This window comes from Helianthus annuus, chromosome 15 (genome assembly GCF_002127325.2).
Source record: "Helianthus annuus cultivar XRQ/B chromosome 15, HanXRQr2.0-SUNRISE, whole genome shotgun sequence".
Lineage (NCBI taxonomy): Eukaryota > Viridiplantae > Streptophyta > Magnoliopsida > Asterales > Asteraceae > Helianthus > Helianthus annuus.
Window position 1 is genome coordinate 148,455,329 of NC_035447.2, and position 19,629 is coordinate 148,474,957.

The 19,629-nt window shown below is 41.8% G+C and overlaps 1 protein-coding gene and 1 long non-coding RNA gene across 2 annotated transcripts; one reads left to right on the forward strand and one right to left on the reverse strand.

Moving 5' to 3' along the window:
- The first annotated feature begins 13,854 nt into the window (after positions 1-13,854).
- LOC110912647 lies at positions 13,855-16,353 on the forward strand. The gene is made up of 2 exons (XR_002578083.2): positions 13,855-15,525; positions 15,647-16,353. It is a non-coding gene; the product is annotated as an uncharacterized LOC110912647 (long non-coding RNA).
- A 177-nt stretch (positions 16,354-16,530) lies between these two features.
- Positions 16,531-18,527, reverse strand: LOC110912646 (polyphenol oxidase I, chloroplastic). The gene has a single exon (XM_022157414.2). It carries the CDS (start codon positions 18,463-18,465, stop codon positions 16,663-16,665), a length of 1,803 nt encoding a protein of 600 aa, XP_022013106.1. The 5' UTR covers positions 18,466-18,527; the 3' UTR covers positions 16,531-16,662.
- Between the last annotated feature and the right edge of the window lie 1,102 nt (positions 18,528-19,629).

The following is a 19,629-nucleotide window of genomic DNA, read 5'->3' on the forward strand; positions in this document are numbered from 1 at the left end:
GTGCTTGTGATGGTTCAAACGGGTTGTAAGCCGTTGGACCTGTGTAAGCTGGTATGGGTTGGTCATACCCAAATGGTGGCGAATTTCGTGCAGTAGGTGCGGAGTTCGCTTCTTGTATAGGACTTGAAGGTCCTTCTTCTTGTAGTGGCGGATAGTGGCTACTACTAGAATGTCGAGGAGTGCTGAAGTGGATACCCCCTCCTCCTCGTGTAGACATACGAGCATTTGTCCTCCTACGCCTCGGCGGATCAGGTATAACTGGTTGTGCCGGTGGCGGAGGTGGTGGCGTAACTGCCTCAAAGCGTGAATCCTCAGAGGGATCCTGTGGATGTCTCGGTTGCGATGTCTGTCGAGATGGCGTGTTGTACCACTCATGTCGGTCAAACAAAGCCATAAAGCTGTCTGGGCCTTGATATTGCGGACCATGATATGAAGATCCATCAGATACTTCTATCGGATGCGTGGGCGTACCACGAGCTGGTTCAGTTGGATCCTCATCTTCCTCCATGGGATCTTCAGAAAAATGGTCTTGTGGCCCTAGTGGAACAAAACCTGAAGGTTCCTGTATGTAGTTAGCCGGATTAAACTGAGCTACGTAGTATGGAGTAGGGTCGTCGTAATTTCGGTGCGATACCGAACGTTGTAGAGGTATGAAGGAAGGTTGTGGATTGTTGGGATTATTTTCTGAATCTGGCCCAAAGGAGTGCCGGTAGGATGGCGTCGAGCTGTGCGAAGTGGAATGCCTCGCGGGTTCGTAAAGATCTCTTCGTCGTTGTGGCTCTTCGCTCCTTGTCATCGAAGGATGTCTTGTACCAGATGGTCCAGCTTCTTGATCGTGATGTGTCACGATTTCTCCTCGGCCTCTACGTCCCCTTCCTCTTCCTCGGAATATAACAGGTGGCATTTTCCTGCTCCAAAACTCATCAAAAATCAAATCGAAAATAAAGACAAAAAGGAGTAATAATCCGAATTTGTCCTAAGTTATTGTCTAGACTCAAGTATGTGCAATTGTGTCACTGAGATTAAACACAATAGGGTAGTGTTTAATTCACTCAATGTAAGGCTCTGATACCAACCTGTCACACCCCGATTTCCACGTGTCTCACCGGTGGGCCCGGTGGGGGATTACCGTGACGATGTTGGCAACAATATAGTCAAACCACACAATTATATAATGCACAGCGGAAGCATAAGATAAACATATAAACTTCAACCTCTGATTGTAATATCAAAATGTATTACAGGGGTTGGATATATCCACAGTGGATCGTAAATAAATATAAAGTATTGTTCCATCAGATACTGCAATCAAGCTTGCGAGACTTATCCCGATGCTAGGGAGCTAATACCAGCCAATTTACGTTTAGGTACCTGCACTTAATCTTTTTGGGGAAAATACGTTAGTTTACACTGGTAAATACATTCAACTGACACATTTGAAAATGTTTATTAAAAATTGATTTGAATGCACAAGGCACAAACTCTTTTTATAACTTGGGAAAATTCATAATGATCTTGTGAACGTTTTACATGTTCTTTTATGCGTTCAGTAGCCCGGGTCGTGCCGGGTTAAAGATTTATAGACACACCACGTTTGCGTAAAACCGTAGTATAAAAACCAACGGCTACGTCTTTTAATTTTAATGTCGACACTTTATACCGGGTGTACGCCTACACCGGGATGTCGATGGTCGTGGCCATTTCGTAAAATGATGCCGAGGATATCCGGGACAACGGTCATTAAACCCCTCCAAAGGCTTATAAGCAACAAAACTGTTTAAATGAGCCGATCATATTTAAATCAATTAACCACCTAAGCGATGGAATTATACAATGCTCAATCAAGCGGTATTAATATACCGTAACCCAAGCCCATATAGGGGAAATAAGTTAAAGTATTTACCTTTGCAAGTATAAATCCTTAATTTAGATCAAGTCACCGATAGCTTTTACTGGGGCTCCTAATCTGGAACGAAGGTTTTAATTAACCTCTTAGAATCCTAACGGGTCGTTATATTAGCCGTAGCCTAGACCGGTTGGTTCCGATTTATATAGATATGGTTAATTCGCACGAAAAGGCGAAAACCGAGAATGGAGTATGATTTGGACCCGACAAGTTCAGTGACTTGTTTTATATGGGTTTATAGTCCATACTCTGGATTTTGGGGTTCAAATAATATAATTTGACCCATATCGGCTATTGCACGAAAACTAGTTCCATGAGCCGTACCGTGTGCGCAAATAGGCGAAACGGTTAACCATAAGTGTCCTACGCTTATTTCCTAAGTCAATATGCCTTAAAAGTATTTTGGTATCAGTAGGATACCTTCCGTAATGCCCGTAACGAGTTTAAGTTAATATTATGCCCCGTAGGGGCTTTTCGGTCATTTTAAAGACTTTAAAAGGGCTTTTCGAGTTCTACAGGAAATCTGAGTTTCCCGAACAGCTTATAAAGCTTAAAATACTTTATTTATTATTTAAAACCAGTGGCAATTGGAATCGGGTCAAAAGACCTTGTAGAACTCCCGTTTTGGCCAAAAAGGGCATATTCGGTATTTACCGAACCATAGCCATAACCGCAGGTTATGAGCAAGGTAAAAATTATTAAAAATCTCTAAAATTCCCAAAATATTATTTTACCACAGTGGGTAAAAGTTTTGGTGACGAAAACTTGGGTTAGATGGGCGTTATGCTAATTGCGCCGTTAATTACAAGTGCGCATTTTAGCATAACTCTCATTCTAGACCTCGGATTGACGTGAAACTTTAAGGACATGCTTATAATTTAATAAGCAAGGTTTTGGTCCGTTCACGTGTCCGAAATACTCGTTTTAATTTTAAAAGGCCGTTACGGTCAACTTTTAGGCGAATGACGGAAATACGTAAAAGACTCGGATAACTCATGAACCGACCACAGAGGCGTATACCAACATGTGACCTGGTCCTAAGAGAGTCCTAAGGTATATTTATACCTCACTAAAACGGGTCAGAACTGAAGTCAAAGCAAAAGTCAAACTTTTGCGACTTTCGGCTCCGAACCGGTTCTATATAGTAAATGATCGATTCAAACGAGCGCAAACATGTTTATATACTTATCATCATGTTTTATGATTATCAAAACAGGTTCCATAACATATATATTACAGATTATGCATAAATCGCTAAAATAGCTTTCTGTTGACTTTTTAACCGCACGTTTGACTCGATATTTGACATAGTTAGAGTGGTGATCAGGGGGAACCATTTTAGAGGTTTAATACCCACATAAATACCAACTCATAACCATTTTTGATTCGTCATAAGACTGAACCATTACTGATTTATTGTAAAGTCAAACCGTAGTTACGACGGTTTGGTTTTTTTAGCTAAAAACTAAGCATAAGCTGAACAATGGATGATCAAGGTAACTTACAGAAGTTAGAACTTGAATATGGAGCAGAGAAGAATGCTTGGAGCTTCTTAGAATGATCAGTAGTTGTGTTTTGAGTTGTGTGAATGTTGTAACTACAACATTGCTATTTATAGTGCATTTTAGGCTCCAAGATCATTCCACATTGCCCTACAACTGGTCATGGATGATGGGCAGGTGTCCCTAAGGGTTATGGGTCGTGTAGGGGGCGCCCATGCTCCATTAATTGGTGTTTGATCGTTCAAAAGCTCCAAAAGGCAAGAAACTACAAAGTTTCTGCATCTGGGCACTTTACGCGGCCCGCATGGGAGTTCCCAGGCATTTTAATGCGGGTCGCCTAAAGATCAAATATCAGTTGCGTATTTGAGGTGGCTCGCGGCCCGCCTCAACTTAACTATAACCTTCATGCGGGTCGCGAGAGGTTAAGAATTCAGAATTTTAAATCTTTTTGCAATGATTGCAGAATCCGGCCATTAATAACGAAATCTTTCGTAATGATTTACCTGACCTTTCGGTTTTGAAGGGGTGACTTTGCGGTTTGGCCCTCGGTTATTTACCGATAGGGCCTCGTGTTATTTACCCGCGCTATTAAGTCCCCGGTTTATTTATTAATTATATTGGAAAGCCTTAACTTTCACTGTTGACGCTTTTAACCCTTCTTCTACGAATTCGATCGTAACTTTCTCGTTTCATATCGAAACTTCGCGAAATTCATATATATATTATTCTAGTGAGGGTATAATACCGTTACAAAGTCTTTGGAACGTTAAAGGGTCACTCAGAGGTATTATTAAACATGTTGACACAGTTAACCCCTGTAGTTTGTAATCTCTCACTTTCTTCCGCGTTTTGTTTTTGTACGATCTATAATTTATTCGTTTGAAGGTTTAAGCATTAATTAGGGATACTATACAGTATATTTACCCTTGTTGACATTTATAACCCTCGAATTTATATACTCTCAAGGTTTGTCAAAATTAGTCCTTTATTTATTATGGATGCCACGTGTAATCAAATGGCACGTGTTAACACATCATTGGACACAAAATTTCGAGGTGTTACAGCCAGCTAAAGACAAACTACGTTTTCGTAAAACACTTAAAACGTACACCCAACTGTGAACTCGCTCAACATTGTTGTTGACTCATTGTTACATGCCTTGCAGGCCTTTAGGTGCATGTCAAAGGAACTTGCTGTCTGGGAAGCTGGAGTGGTCATGGGTCGGGTCACAAGGAAACGCAGCACAAGACTAAGAGCTTACATGTGATTTTATAAACACTTATTGGGTTGAATATGCTTCCGCTGTAAACTGGGAAATATTGTACACTGTTGTTAATAAATGAAAGTTTATTTAAGTATACTCATGATGTTCAATGTGATTGGTGGCTAAGATCCTGGTCAGTCACGCCTCTAAACGGAGGTACTCCGCATGTGGTTTTGGGGGTGTGACAGATTGGTATCAGAGCCATTGGTTATAGTGAACTTGGTTTTATTCAAAAAGGGGAAAAACGTTTTTGGTAAAACCATACTATAACCGAACAATTCAAAAGACGTGAATACGACCATGACACTCAGCTCCAGACTGCAAGGTTCGTCTCTCTTATACTAATTGTACTACATAACTAGTGAGCACCTACATACGATATTGCATGTGATTGCACGTTTAGCACAACGATATGAATTCATGTACACTTGTGCGTGTTATGTGACTGATAGGGTGGTAAATCCCTAAACCTGCATGATTTATGCTTCGTGATACCCTTTGTTTGCTAATCGAGTTTGAGGAACCATTTGACATGAGTTAAGAGGAGCTGAGATGAGCATGCAAATAACAATATTATTGTGGGTGCACACATAATAATAATGTGGGGTGCATGCGAGTCCCAGTGATGCTTAACAAGTGAAAAAGGGGTTCCGTCTCGCTATTTGATGATTGTGAAACAAACGAACCTATAGGGGCTATAGCAGTAATTGTCCCCTACTCAAACTCAAACGTGAACTTCTCATTTATCATTGGATTCTTTTGAAACTCGATACTGTCGAGTGTTACCTGAACACCCATCTGAACACCTAGCGAACCGTGTAGAATGATTAGGTGCTTATACGAACGTCCCTAAGTTGAATGTCCCAGCGTCGAATGTTTGATCGATACCTTTCTTACTCCTCCTCGTTTGCTGAAACTCATGCATTGACGTCTCCGATCCCGAAGTGTGATCACTTCAGCAACACTCCCGTAACAGACCGGGAATTACTCGAGCCACTTGCTACGACGACGGACAGGAGGATGAGCGTAGCACATTACCGACCTCAGTACTTTGACGACCCTGATTACCAGCAACGAGCACCAGTGAATTTGCTTCAATCGAATCCTTAACCCTCGTTAGAGACTCATGGGAGTCAACACCGACGAACCAATCGAGGCATAAGTGGTAATCATTGACCTTAGTGTGGTATTCGTAACTGCAAGCACAGTGAGTAACGCTTTAGAACGCGGCTCAGGACGCGAATCGTAGGGCATGTTTCGAGCAACGACATTGGGGGTCAGTAGTCACAACGACAACAAGGTGCTCGTAACCCTAGCTTTCATTAAGGAAATAAAGGTGCTTACATCATGGATTGGCCGTAGCTAAAGTTAAGAGGTCAATGACCAAGGGAACAACGACGATACTTGGAATTCTCGTGACGAAAACCAACAACACCAGAAATGCTGTTCTTGGAAAGGCATTTAGAGTGGCATGGGCGACGTCAGGACTTTATCACTGTGATAGCTAGTATGAGTAGCAGCCCATTCCGTCTCCGTTCCGTTGATCTGGATGCTTCTAGGAGTTTGAACCTATTGTGGAATCGGCTGATGGCAAGCTAACTGAAATCTTATATGATCATTTGGATGCAGGCACGACCTGGTGGGACAAGTGTTCGACAACGACCTCCTTCTATTATTCTTGGTAGGTGTACCCTGTGAGGGGACAATTCTACGTAACCCTCTCCTTCATGAAGGATTGTTATCTGTTTAAACGCGCCAGAGTGGCACAACGGTTAGCTTCATTTCAACAAGAAAGGCAAGGAGTGTCTACGGAAGGACTACCCCGCAATGTTAACACTCGATACGGATGTCAAGGCTAAGGAAAGGAGGATCGAGGATCCACCAATTATTCGTGATTTCTCCCTAAGTGTCACCAGAAAACCTGACAGGTTGATCTACACATCGTCAGGTGGGATATCAGATCCGTATCATGTCAGAAGTAGCCCTTGTTACTAGTACATCTGATTATCATACACCAGGAGGGTTGCAGGAACTGACTGATCAACTTCAGGAATTATTGGACTTGAGTTTCATCGGATCTAGTTTTCGCTTTAAGGAGCCCTCGCCATACCCGTGAAGAGAAGCCTTTCCATATGTGTACTGATTATCGAGAACTCAACAAGGTGACAGTCAAGAACAGTTTGTCAAGAATAGTTAACTAACACACCAGCAGCTTCAGGGAATCACATGAATCGACCGCATTTGTGGACAACATTCTGAATCCTGACCAGGAGAAAGGAACGCCATGGGTGGCATTGGTGTCTTACTTTAGGGCTTCTGAGGGAGGAGCCACTCTACTTAAGGTCTTGTTAAATGTAATCTCTGGATTAGAGAAGTACCTTTTGGTTATATAATCAGCAAAGTGGAAATGCACGTGGATCTTAGTTTTCGAATCCCGACACTGCAATGCTCTGAGCATCGTTTTACCCGAGGGTACGGGTGATATGGTGGTATGCCATGATGGTCCGAATCAGAGTCCCAGTTACACATCAACGCAACACGAGAGAATGACGACTTATGTGATGGAGCTACAAAGAGTAACTGCACGACACACAACTGGCGGTGAAAACCGTGGCCTTGAGATTTTAGATGGAGGCATTACTTGGACGGTACCAGATGCATTACTTGAACGTACACGAGCCCTGCAGCTCACTATCGACTCTAACTTACCGGTATCAGACTCGCTCTGTTCAGACTGAAGAACTGAAGGAAGGGGAATTTTTCAAGTTGAACCCATGCGGGGCATGGAGAAGGAACCATTGACCAGTCGGACGATACACGCTACTTCTTGAAACGAATGTGGGTCCCATTACACGACAACTGTAGGGAACTCGCGTTGAGCAAGCGCACCAGCTTCGACATTCTAGCCGCCTGGGTTTTTGATGGAAGGCATAAGGATTTATAAACCTTGTGCTGGTAATCGGACATGAAGTCTCATCTAGTTAAGTATGAGGATGATAGATCCACTTGTGGAAAGTCAAGTTGTAGCGTCAGCAACCAGCAGCACTCGCAAAAAAAAAAAATAAACAGACTGCCATGGATTTGGTCGATAGTCTACTTATAACTCGAAATGGAAACGACATCACCTGGATACTCAATGATTGTCTTGCACAGTCAGCATACTACCTACCCATCAAAGAAACAGATAAGTTCTACACTTGCAGTCATCTATCAAGGAAGCGGTCGCTAGGCACGGGGTGCCAACCTTCATTACCTCTAATCGCAACCCACGATTTGCATCTAATTTGTGGCAAGCGGTCCAAAAATCCTTTGGCACACGTTTAGTCATGAGCACAGGATATCATCCATGGACAGATGGATAGACTGAACGCACCATCCAAACACTTGAAGACATGCTTCGAAACATGTGAAATGGACCTTGGCAACGGTCGGGGAAGGCACCTCCCTTTAGGGGAGCCTTCGAATAAAAACAGTCACTGCACCAGCATTCAGGCTGCTCCGTTCGAGGCATTGTACGGACGGAGGTACCAATCATCTCTTTGTTGGGCAGAAGTCGGAAACGGCCAACTCACCGGCCCAGAACTCGTCATACACCCAGCAGAGGAGATTGCTCAGATACGTAAACGAATGACGACAGTTCGTGACCGCCAGAAAAGCTACGCAGTTAAGCGCAAAGAAACCACTTGAGTTCCAAGTTAGGGATCGAGTACTACTTAAAGTCTCACCTTGGGAAGGTGTACTTCGTTTTGGTATACGAGATGAAACTCAAACCACGTTATGTTGGACCTTTCGAAATCACGGAGAGTTTTGGCAAGGTGGTCTATAGATCGAATCTATCCGAAGAACTCAGTGGAGTTCACAACATATTCCGTTGGTCGAATCGGAAGACGTGTCTGTCAGGTGAAACCCTCACAGTTCCTTTCAAGGAGCTCAACATCGATGGTCAGTTATGATTTACCGAAGAATCAGTGAATCTTGAGCCGGGAGGTCAAGATTCTCAAACTCACCAGGATACATATTGTTTGAGTTCGTTGGAACTCCCGACGTGGCCCAAAGGTTACCTGGGAACGAGAAAACCAAATGAAACACACAAATGCCTATTGTTTGAGAACAATGCAACTACTACAAAGGCTGAAGTGTCACACCCCCAAAATACCACCTAGGGAATGTCCCTGTTAGGCGTGCGACATACCAATAACGAGCCACTAATTACATTGAACGCGTACAAGTCCTTAATTGTTAATAAAATACCATCAACAAGTTTAAGTGAAAACCAAAGTATTCAGCGGAAGCAAAATTAAACAGTTTTAAAACCAATGTATAGTATCAAAAATAAATCTTTCCAGACGACCCATGACCACTCCAGCTACTCCAAACAGCAAGTTCCAATACAAAACAGCTAACGACCTACAAGCATGCAAACAAGTGTGTCAGACAACGCTGGTGAGTTCAAAGTTTTGTTACCGAGTTTGATTACCAGATACATGTGTAAAACAATTTAACAATTTGATTTGATGTTGTTATTACTCGATTACCGTATGTGGCGACTAGATGTGAATGCCCAACCCCAATGCCTCCATTTAGGCATTGGTCATGAGGTCAAGGTATCAAACAACCTTGAATAGATGTAAGGGGTCTTATACGTACACGATGTGAATGCCCAACCCCAATGCCTCTAACTAGGCATTGGTCATGAGGTCCAGGTAATTAGTTCACGCCCGTCCTTTCGGCCCAGTGTGAGGGTGCCAATCCTAATAGCGCTATCAACTAAATACCTCGTTGCTTCTTCAGCAACACGGTAGATGTATGGGGTCTTACATGATTTATACTGTGTTCAATAACCAACATCCCAAATAAACAGTTTACCCAGTATTCCCTTTAGAAACGTTTACCAGATGTCCCAAACCACCGGGACGCATGCTTAGAAAAGTGCAGTGAACTCACCTTTGGTTTGCTCGGTAGAATTTGCTACTTGTTATTCAGTAAATCAACACGTCCTAAAAGGTTACCAGTTATAGTCAGTTTACATGCACTTAGCGTACAACAAATTAACGTATTCGAGGTTTACATCAAGCATATTCTTAGCTCATAAAACACACACGTGTAACTCAGTCATGACAATTTATTCATCTATGTGGGGTATCGCCCAACTTGCTTAACATATAACTACTCAATATGTCGAATGCATACATACGTAACCTGTTTGTACACCCCTCGAACCCAATGTTACGCACATAAATAATCCAAAGATAAGACATGTAAGAACACAATTGCTAACAAATCTAAAACATGTATTGCCCAGCCAATTCACACCATATGCGGCCACTACTTTGGCAGTTTGCTCGGTTAGATCAAATGTCCGTTTACAGTCGGTCAATTGAATCCTTATATAATTACCAGTGATAATTAGTTGTTACGTTTACGTAATTCACAATCTCCCGTGCACATAGAACAAATAGTCACAAATATGTTTCATGGTATCACATAAGCTGTAACAAATATTCACTTCAACGCCTAACCATATTGTACATTCAAGTCATATATCCGTTCAGTTTAATCTAATCACTCGACTCATGGCAACATTATCAACATATAATCTCAACCACAGTGGTCACCTCTAACCCGATGCGGGCCCTGGCCCAACCTGGATTTCATAACAGTTGTGCGGCCCAGCCTAGTGAACTGCTCAATCGTTTAACAATCAAACCTCCCCTCCCTTGGCTGAGGCCTAATTGTCACAAGGAGTGTGGGCCGATCAGTAGGGCCTGCCCGGTTCCCAAACAGAATTCGGTTCCATATGTGTTAATTGTTACAACACCCCCATACAATTATCTATCCCACTTGAAACTCAATTCAGCAACCCAACCACTGATATATAGAAATTATTTATAATCCATATAATGGATTGCATGTGCATACTCCAAATAAGTCATTCTGACAAACCACATGTAGGCAGCCCCAAGGCATTCAGAAAGCATCAGGCCTATGCTAGGTGACTTATGTCATTTATTAAACATATACCCTAGTCTATGTTTCCCTCTCATGTAACCCACACAATCAACAAAACTATTACAATCAACTATGTTAATCTCATGACAGTACTCTAGACATACATGACACGAGCCTACCAATCCTTCACTAATTCGGTTATCATAGGGTTGTATGCTTACTCATATTGCAAACAAGAGTTATATCAACACGAACAAATTCAGTTGCACGCTTAATACATATTCGGATCAGGTTGTCATCAAGTCTTAATATCAGTAGTCACTATTAGCATTTAACAGATCATCAACATCCTATCCTAGCAAACGATTTACGCGAAACATAACAGCATGAAAATTAACCAGTGATATATACTAACCGGAGATCTCACTAGCCAAGATGTAACTCGAACAGGGATGGGTTTGGTATTGCCGCACACAAGTTATGAGAAAGGTAGGGTTTATTTGTTTAGGGTTAAATGATATCCGTCCCTAATGCATGCAGTTGTAACAACATGATTTGGTTGGGCCATTCAAGTGCCGAATTGGGCTTAAATCTAATAGATTAGTCTTATTAATAATTGGTTATTTTGCTCATGCTAACCGGATCACCAAGCCCTTCTTTGCAGCCCACGTATTCGAAATACTTGGGCTGTCGAACGACCAACAAACGAACAAGAAAGTTTGGCCCGACCATATGCGCGACCCAAGGTTCATGTCCAGTCGCATGCGTATGCACATTTACTTAAACGTATACGGTGTTTAACGACCAATTACGATTACGAGTATTTACCGATTTCTATCGTCGAAAGGAATACGTAAGGATAACAAGAAACAGGATTACCCGACAAAGAGATACTGACCTTGAAAGTTCGGGTTATCACATGAAGCTACTGCGGAATTTCGGGACGAAATTCCAAACCAATGGGGGGATGATGTGACACCCCAGGAAAAACAGGAAAACAACGCAACACAACTAGCTTCCTCAGTAATCACGTGCTAAATTTCGGGACGAAATTTCTTTCAAGTTGGGAATAATGTGACAACCCGTGTTTTCAATACTTCTCTAGTTCCTTCGATGCTTGACGTGCGAGCACAAAATGAACTTGCTTAAATAATTACCTGACTTTAATTGTGTGCGGTATATATTAATAATCGGATGCATGGTCATATTTATTGGTTATGAAAGTTAGGAACCGTAATTGATAGATGTGTTGTATTTATGTGTAAATGAACCGCACCTCAAACTCGAGCCACCTACTTGGGCCCCTTCTCACATACCCCCTCACATTAATTCGACCCATGAATTTTAAGCCCAACCAGTCCAAGCCTTTTCCCAATTACTTGCTTACGTGAATAATGTATAAGAACACATGTAGCTTTGCAAACGCTAAACAACCATCACTCCATCCATACATTACGACGGCAGACCCCCTTTTTATCGAAGCCTTCTCCTTCTCTTGTATCCGGGTAACCTTGATTGCACTTGTATAGTTAACTGTTCGATGACCATATGTTTGTTGTGTACGTAACTTGGTATAATGTTATGAACGAATTAGTTATGTTGATTAATTGGACATGTTGCCTGAATAATGAGCACCATGATGTTTTAATGCTTAGATTATTACAAGCCAGTGAATGCTAAGTGTTATCGAGTGACATGTTAGGGTTGATATTGATGGTTGATTACTTAAATACTGTTGACGAATAAGTCGATGTGCTGAAACAGTTAGACGATTAGGGTTGCAGACTGCTCCTCGACGAAAACGGTGGGATTTCTCCGTGATGCTCCTCGACGAAAACAGTGGGGTTTTCGTCGGAGGGCTTTTCGCCAAAGGATAGTCGGTTCGGAAGTACGAGGATGAACCAATCTGTGTTGCGTGTATAGTGTCTGTCCACATTAAATACTTGCAGTCAAACACATGAGTTGAACTTTTATAAAAAGTTGAGCCCATGTGCATAAAATTTTATAAAAAGTTGAACCCAGTTGCATGTGAATGTAGGTTGACCGCAAAGAATCAAGTCCACTAATTCATAGGTCCAATAGAAATGTAATGCTCTAGCAGGTTGTCGGCCAATGTTGTTGTTTTGTTACTAATATGAAGGATCCATGGCTGGCATGTTAATATGGTGTGCACGTTAATTAGCTGGGCTGCACAAACAATTAGAGAAAATAATAAGTTGATTATTTTGGGCTTTGCTTTGGGCTCTCGGGACTAATAGATGACCGAGTGGAATGGACCGTGATTGAATTAACTTGAACTTCGATTACACACATATGCTACTGATGCATTATGAATGGACTTATCATGTTGAGAATATATTCTAACTTTGGCATGTCATGAATGCTTGAATTGGGCCGCATATGATCTAGGTTGTCTTTGAAGTCGTAATACTAATAACTTAGTTTTGTTTGGTTTGGTTTGGGATCTAGTGTTGTGGGGCCGGGTATAAGGTGTGGATAACTGGGCTATGGTGGAACATAGTTTTACTCAACCATACGATGTTGTTTTGTGTTGGGTTTAATTGAAATTGGGCATCCGGTATGGGCTGCCAAGGGATGGCAAGCCTTAAACAGTGTTAATACAAAATTTGAGGTAACTAAATAAATGTTGGGTGATTTAAACTATTGTTGCTATGTGCTATGATCGCATCTATGCGTGAACTTCCTGAATGTCAACTGATGGTGTGTACGTGCAAACTATAGGCCTTGATTGATTATTTGTGGGCACGTAATCTAGCTACCGAGCAAACCGAGGTGAGTTCACACTCTTTACCAAGGCATGGGATTCCCGGGGATTGGGAATGGGTTGAATGATGGAATTGAACAATTTCTCGTACTTACACGGTTACTAGACTATCTACCATGGTCCTCGGGTTATGCAGGACACTTACGTAAAACCTACGTAAACAAGAACATGCTACTGTCTTCCAGAGTCAGGAAGGACACTTACGTAAAACCTACGTAAACTCACACATGCTACTGTCTTCCGGAGTCAGGAAGGACACTTACGTAAAACCTACGTAAACCCCACGCGTACCACTGTCCTCGGGTAAAGAAGGACACTTACGTAAAACCTACGTAAAGCTTGTACGTACTACTGTTCTCGGGTTAAGAAGAACACTTATGGTTACGAATAGTCTAGTGTATATGCAAACATGGGAAGCCCCCACTAATAGAACATACAAACATGGGAAGCCCCCACTAATAGAACATACAAACATGGGAAGCCCCCACTAATAGAACATACAAACATGGGAAGCCCCCACTAATAGAACATACAAACAAGGGAAGCCCCGACTAAATATCTTAAAAAGGTTTGGGAAACAGGGTAAACGGATTAATCATGTTTTTAACTATGGGAAACCCCCACCATCTACGGATACGTTTTGGGAAATAAGATAAACTGGTTAAACATATTTTCTACATGGGAAACCCCCACGGCAAGTGAGCCAGCTAAAGACAAACTACGTTTTCGTAAAACACTTAAAACGTACACCCAACTGTGAACTCACTCAACATTGTTGTTGACTCATTGTTACATGCCTTGCAGGCCTTTAGGTGCATGTCAAAGGAACTTGCTGTCTGGGAAGCTGGAGTGGTCATGGGTCGGGTCACAAGGAAACGCAGCACAAGACTAAGAGCTTACATGTGATTTTATAAACACTTATTGGGTTGAATATGCTTCCGCTGTAAACTGGGAAATATTGTACACTGTTGTTAATAAATGAAAGTTTATTTAAATATACTCATGATGTTCAATGTGATTGGTGGCTAAGATCCTGGTCAGTCACGCCTCCAAACGGTGGTACTCCGCATGTGGATTTTGGGGGTGTGATGAGGAATACTTTGTTTGAAGCGGATGACTTTTCATACATGTTGGACAAAGCTTTCAATACACCATATGTGGTTGTTTCATTGACAATGTTGTAAGCAACACTCTTTGCCAAAGAAAGCCAAACCACACCCAAAGCTTGTCTATCCAACAACATCCAATCTTCATCATACATGTCATCTGGTTGTTCAACTGACATAGGCAAATGCAAACTTTTCTGATACAATAAATCTTCAATTTGCATTTTCCAAAATCCATAATCACTACCATCGAACTTATCAATCTTGATTTTACTATCTTCTGCCATTAAAAAAAATTACCAAATTACTACTAACCAAACGGGTTTGTACTGCTAAGTGATAATTTATACGAGCGAAAGCAATAATCAGAAACAAATAACTTATCTGTTTCAAGCTTTAATGGCAAGGATAAGTATTGATGAATAATGAGATCTTGTTCAAAGTTGAGGGACCTTTCTTGATAAAATTGAAAAATTCAATTTTCTTCACCAGAAATAAAAGTTAAGGGGCCTTTTTGATCAAAATTGAAACTTCAATTTCTCCACCACCAGAAATAAAAGATGAGGGGCCTTTCTGATCAAAATCGAAACTTTCAATTCTCCACCAGAATAAAAGCACAAAAGCACGTATGCGTGCTTCTTCTTCCCCAATTCCACCAAAAAAACTCTGGTCTCCCCTTCTTCTTCTTCTTCTTCTTCTTCTTCTTCTTCTTCCTGTCTGTGTTTCAAACAAGAGCAAGACTGGGTTCAATCGGAACCCTAGACAGCGGCGACGGCGCTGGAAAGATGGAGGCTGGCAGAACTGCCGGCGGTTTTGACGGCTGTGGTGACGGCGGTTTTCTGATCAGAAACCCGGCGGCTTCGGAATCACTGCTATGATTCACCTGAGTGGCGACGGTTGCTGGTTCAGAACCCTGAACAGTGACTGCGGACCTGAACAGAGGAAACTGGCGTGAAAGGACCGGCTGAAACTGATGCAAATCGGAACCCTAGTTCAAATTTCTGCACCTTCAGGTATCTCCTTCTTCTACACCTTCGTTTCTGTTCGCTTCTGTTCGAATCTGATTGATTTCTGTTCGGTTTCTGATCGTCTTCTGATCGATTTCTGATCGTTTCCGATCGGTTTAACAACAAGAGCCTGAGCTCTGATACCAGTTGTTTGGATCAGGTTGCACTCACGAACACAGAACTCACACAGACACAAAATTTTCTGTTGAAGAACACAAAGATTTATAGTGGTTCGGTCGATTCTGACCTACATCCACTGTGGTAACTAGGAGTATTTGTTATTAAGCTTGGTACAAGAATTTACAAATACAATACAATCATATATAAGATTGAATGATAGAGGAAAGAGAAAGACAAGATCCGTAAAATCTGGATCACAGGAAGATTGGATAACCCTGTGGATATCATCCTCTTATCCTGCTTTCTGACCTCAGCTTGATCAAGTTGTCAAGTGGCTTAGCACTCAACAATGTCAAATTGTCAAGTTGGCTTCATACTCAACATGGTTTATATAGCGGAGCAGGAATGATCTCATCTTCAACCATAAGTATCCAAATATTGGTAGTGTGGTGGGGGAGATAAAATCAATTGGGTTCATATGGGTCATGAACAGGTCAAAAGCTAGAGGTGTGTCTTGGGAGCAATGGAAGAACTTTGAAGTAGGAAGTTTGTATTAGTTTCTGTTATTTCGTTGGGCTCTTTAGCCTCTGTTAGTTTTCTGGCCTTTTGGTGAATGATATATGTACTTGGTGTGGCTAAATTTTGGTTAGCCAATTTATAATATTGTGGTTTTTGTTGGCCGTTCAAAAAAAATTCTAACACTCTTTTGATACTTATTGTTTCTTTGAATAAAATCTGTCGAGAATTCTTCACTTAGTGGCCGATACTTGAGTTTGAGTTTTCGAACTGGCTTAATAGTTTAGGGTTTTAACCTAACATACATGAATTGGTAAAATCTATAAATTAGCTCCTCTTTTGGAACTGTTTCTGTCTGATTTGATATTCATTGTGAAATCTGTGAAGAATTGTTGATTTAAAATTAATGTACTATAAATTAAATGCCAAACACTATCACATGTGACAACCGTTATGCCAAACACTAAACACACGTCATGTTCAAGCTCGGATCGTTTTGATGCTTGATCAAATTGGAACCAAGGCGATCTTGATATCTGAAATGGTGAGGTTGTCACACCCTATCCGTGGTACCAATGTCACCGTTGCATACTCTTCACCTTCAGTGTTTGTGTCCTCCAGCAATTCTGTTAGCCCGAACCTTGCTGCACTCGACATCATCATTTTGTCCATACCACTGTGTGGAATCTGCGCAAAACCACCAGCGTATTCAGGATCACACGGCGTGGTCACTTCACCTTCTTTAAGCGTGTCATTCACAAACACGTCAAACTTCACATATTTCTCACCATCGAATTTTATCCCGTTTATCAACAAAACCTCGTTGGCTTTCGCCTTTTCTGCATCAGTCCTGTTCACAGCAGGCCTCTTCACACGAGTCTTCAGTATTGCGTCTAGAGTCACCGGAAACTTCAGTTGGTTCACTGTTTTCACATCCCCGGGTGAGGTTAATGCTACTTGTGACTCTTTGTTTCGCTTTGCGGGTCGACTCTTGCGCCAGGGGAACACAGACTCCGACTCTTCGTAGTATTTGTACTTGAGCTTGTCCATCTTGATGCAGTCTTTGTTATACACACGCACAAGGTCCTCATTCTCGTCATAGAACACATACGACGCGTTTAACCAATCCGGATCAGTTGGTTCCGTGTGTCCTTGAATGCCCAAACTCTTCCATAGTGTCCACATTCGATCCACATTCGAATGGTGCGCGTAGAACAAAGGGTCATACCCAGCAGAGTATAAATTACCCAAGTCCTCAAAGTTAGCCTGAGTCGAGTCACCCACCCATCTGTGTATCGCGATGTGACAACCAGCTTCGACGGATCCGACCGACTTGTCACCATTGGCAACCGGGGCATCCCCAGCTACGTATTCGCCCCCAAAGAAGCTTTTTGTATCTGCACCATTTCTAACCAAATCGCGGTACACTGTACTCAGATTGCAGGCTATCTGTATCTCACTTGTGGTGTCGCGTTCACCGCCACCGAAGTCCAGATCCACTAGCTGTGGTGGGAGGTGACGGGCGTCCCGATAAATGTCAAACAGCGGGTTTGGCGTACGCGTATCGTTTAAAAAGATCTCTGGAATCGTCATTCCGGCTGGATTGTCCCAGTTCCAGTAAGGTAAGGCGAAAGTGGGATCGTTAATCAACTTACCGAGTATTCTCTCATAGAAGTAAAGGTACCAGCGGTGGTAAGGAAAGAAGAGCCACGAGTTGTGAATCTGAATATCGATGTCTGGAAACCCGCTATCGACTTGAGTGTAACCTCCGTTGCAGTATGCACAATGAATTTTCGCTTGTTGGATGAAGCTGTGCGGGTGGTCTTCAGGGAGATCCTTCATGGCTTGGATGGCTCGTTTATACTTCTCCACCTGCTCTTTCGACCCGTTATGCGCCGGCCATCTCACTTTAACCGTCTTTTCGGTAGGAAACACGAATGGTTTAATCGTTTTTTTGATGTTAGGAGGGCAGCATTTTCGTGTCCTTACAACTTTCTCTAGATTCTTGATGCCATAATCCGCTTCCTTGCAGCTCGACGTGATATCAGGAGTTGTTATGGGATCAGCTAGTGCCGCGGGTAAGGAAGGGAAGTTAGAGGCGGTGTAGAGTCCGCCGAGCCCGACGAGCAGGCTTCGCCGGTCGATATCGGGCAGTATGAGTTTGAGGTGGTTATGATCATCATTTGGTGCAACGTTGCATGTGACCCTGAACCCGTGGGTTTGGTTCTTATGGGTCTTAATCAAGGCTCGTTGGGAGATGAATGTGGTTTTGGTTAAGGTAGTTGGTGAAACTGGTATTGAACAAGACATGGCTAGTTATTAATGAAAGAGGGTTGTTTCTCAAATGTGTGTTTTGAGCTTCAATTTATAACTTCACGTTGAACAAGTTAGAAGACAATTCAGTAGCTACCACTATATTTGTCAAAGTGGATGTATCAAACTGATTTATTATTTTTTCTTATATTTCTAATTATTATTATAGTTTATATTATTTCAATCACACCAACTACACTAACAAGTTGACACAGTAGTTAAATGAATATAACCATAATTGTTCATAATGAAAGTGACATATTATGTTATCAGTTTGTCATGCTTTCAACTTTTTTTCTTAGCCGCCTTTCAAAAAAAAAAAAAAAAAAAAAAAAAAAAAACCTTTTTTGCTTAGCCGCCTAAGTATTCAACGTTGAATTTTCAAATAAACTGAAATTAAATTCCGGGCCTAAACATTGTACGTTTTGTTTTTAAATAAACTGAAATTAACGTTGAATTTTCAAATAAACTGAAATTAAATTCTTGTCTATTCTCACTTCGTTATTTATATTTTTGGCCAGCCACCAAACCACACCCACGTTGAGTTTTTAAACATAGGAATTCAGAAAAGTAATAAAATCTAGAAAATACTTTTATTATAGGTGAACTTCATGTATAAGGTTATCACATTCTCCAAATCAGAGAGCCCCGTATTGTCCCACTTTGGCAAGACGATGTTGTCTTAACCGGGTCCACGCTGGCTTCAAAGTTTGGCTTTTCTGGGCGTTCCCTTGGGAAATCATACCACCGGTTGCCACTTGATAGTCGTTGTGCCACCACAAAAGCAAAATTCTCTAGCGTAACACATCATGGGATGAAAACCCAGTTGGGCTCGGGAATCGAACAGACAGCCTCACACAAGGCCTAGTTCAAATTCTTCATTGTTTGTATCCACCCTGTATTGCGTAGTTCGAATATTGGACATCTTTAAAAGTAATTTGAAGTAAATCAATTTTGGTTAATACCTTAGGGGGTTGGGTGGGGGTGCTTCACTTTCCATCACTCATCACATCCAATCATGTTCTGTCATGTCATCGAACTTGATTTGATCACTAGTGATGAATTTTAGTAAGGGTGTCCATCACTTTCCATCACTCACCACAATGGTCCCATCAACGGTAACTTTCAAAGATTTTCGGGCATGGTCACTACCACGCGTTG

What these genes read in the sequence shown, in the direction of transcription:
- LOC110912646 (XM_022157414.2), bottom strand. Translation starts at nt 18,465, where the DNA reads ATGTCTTGTTCAATACCAGTTTCACCAACTACCTTAACCAAAACCACA.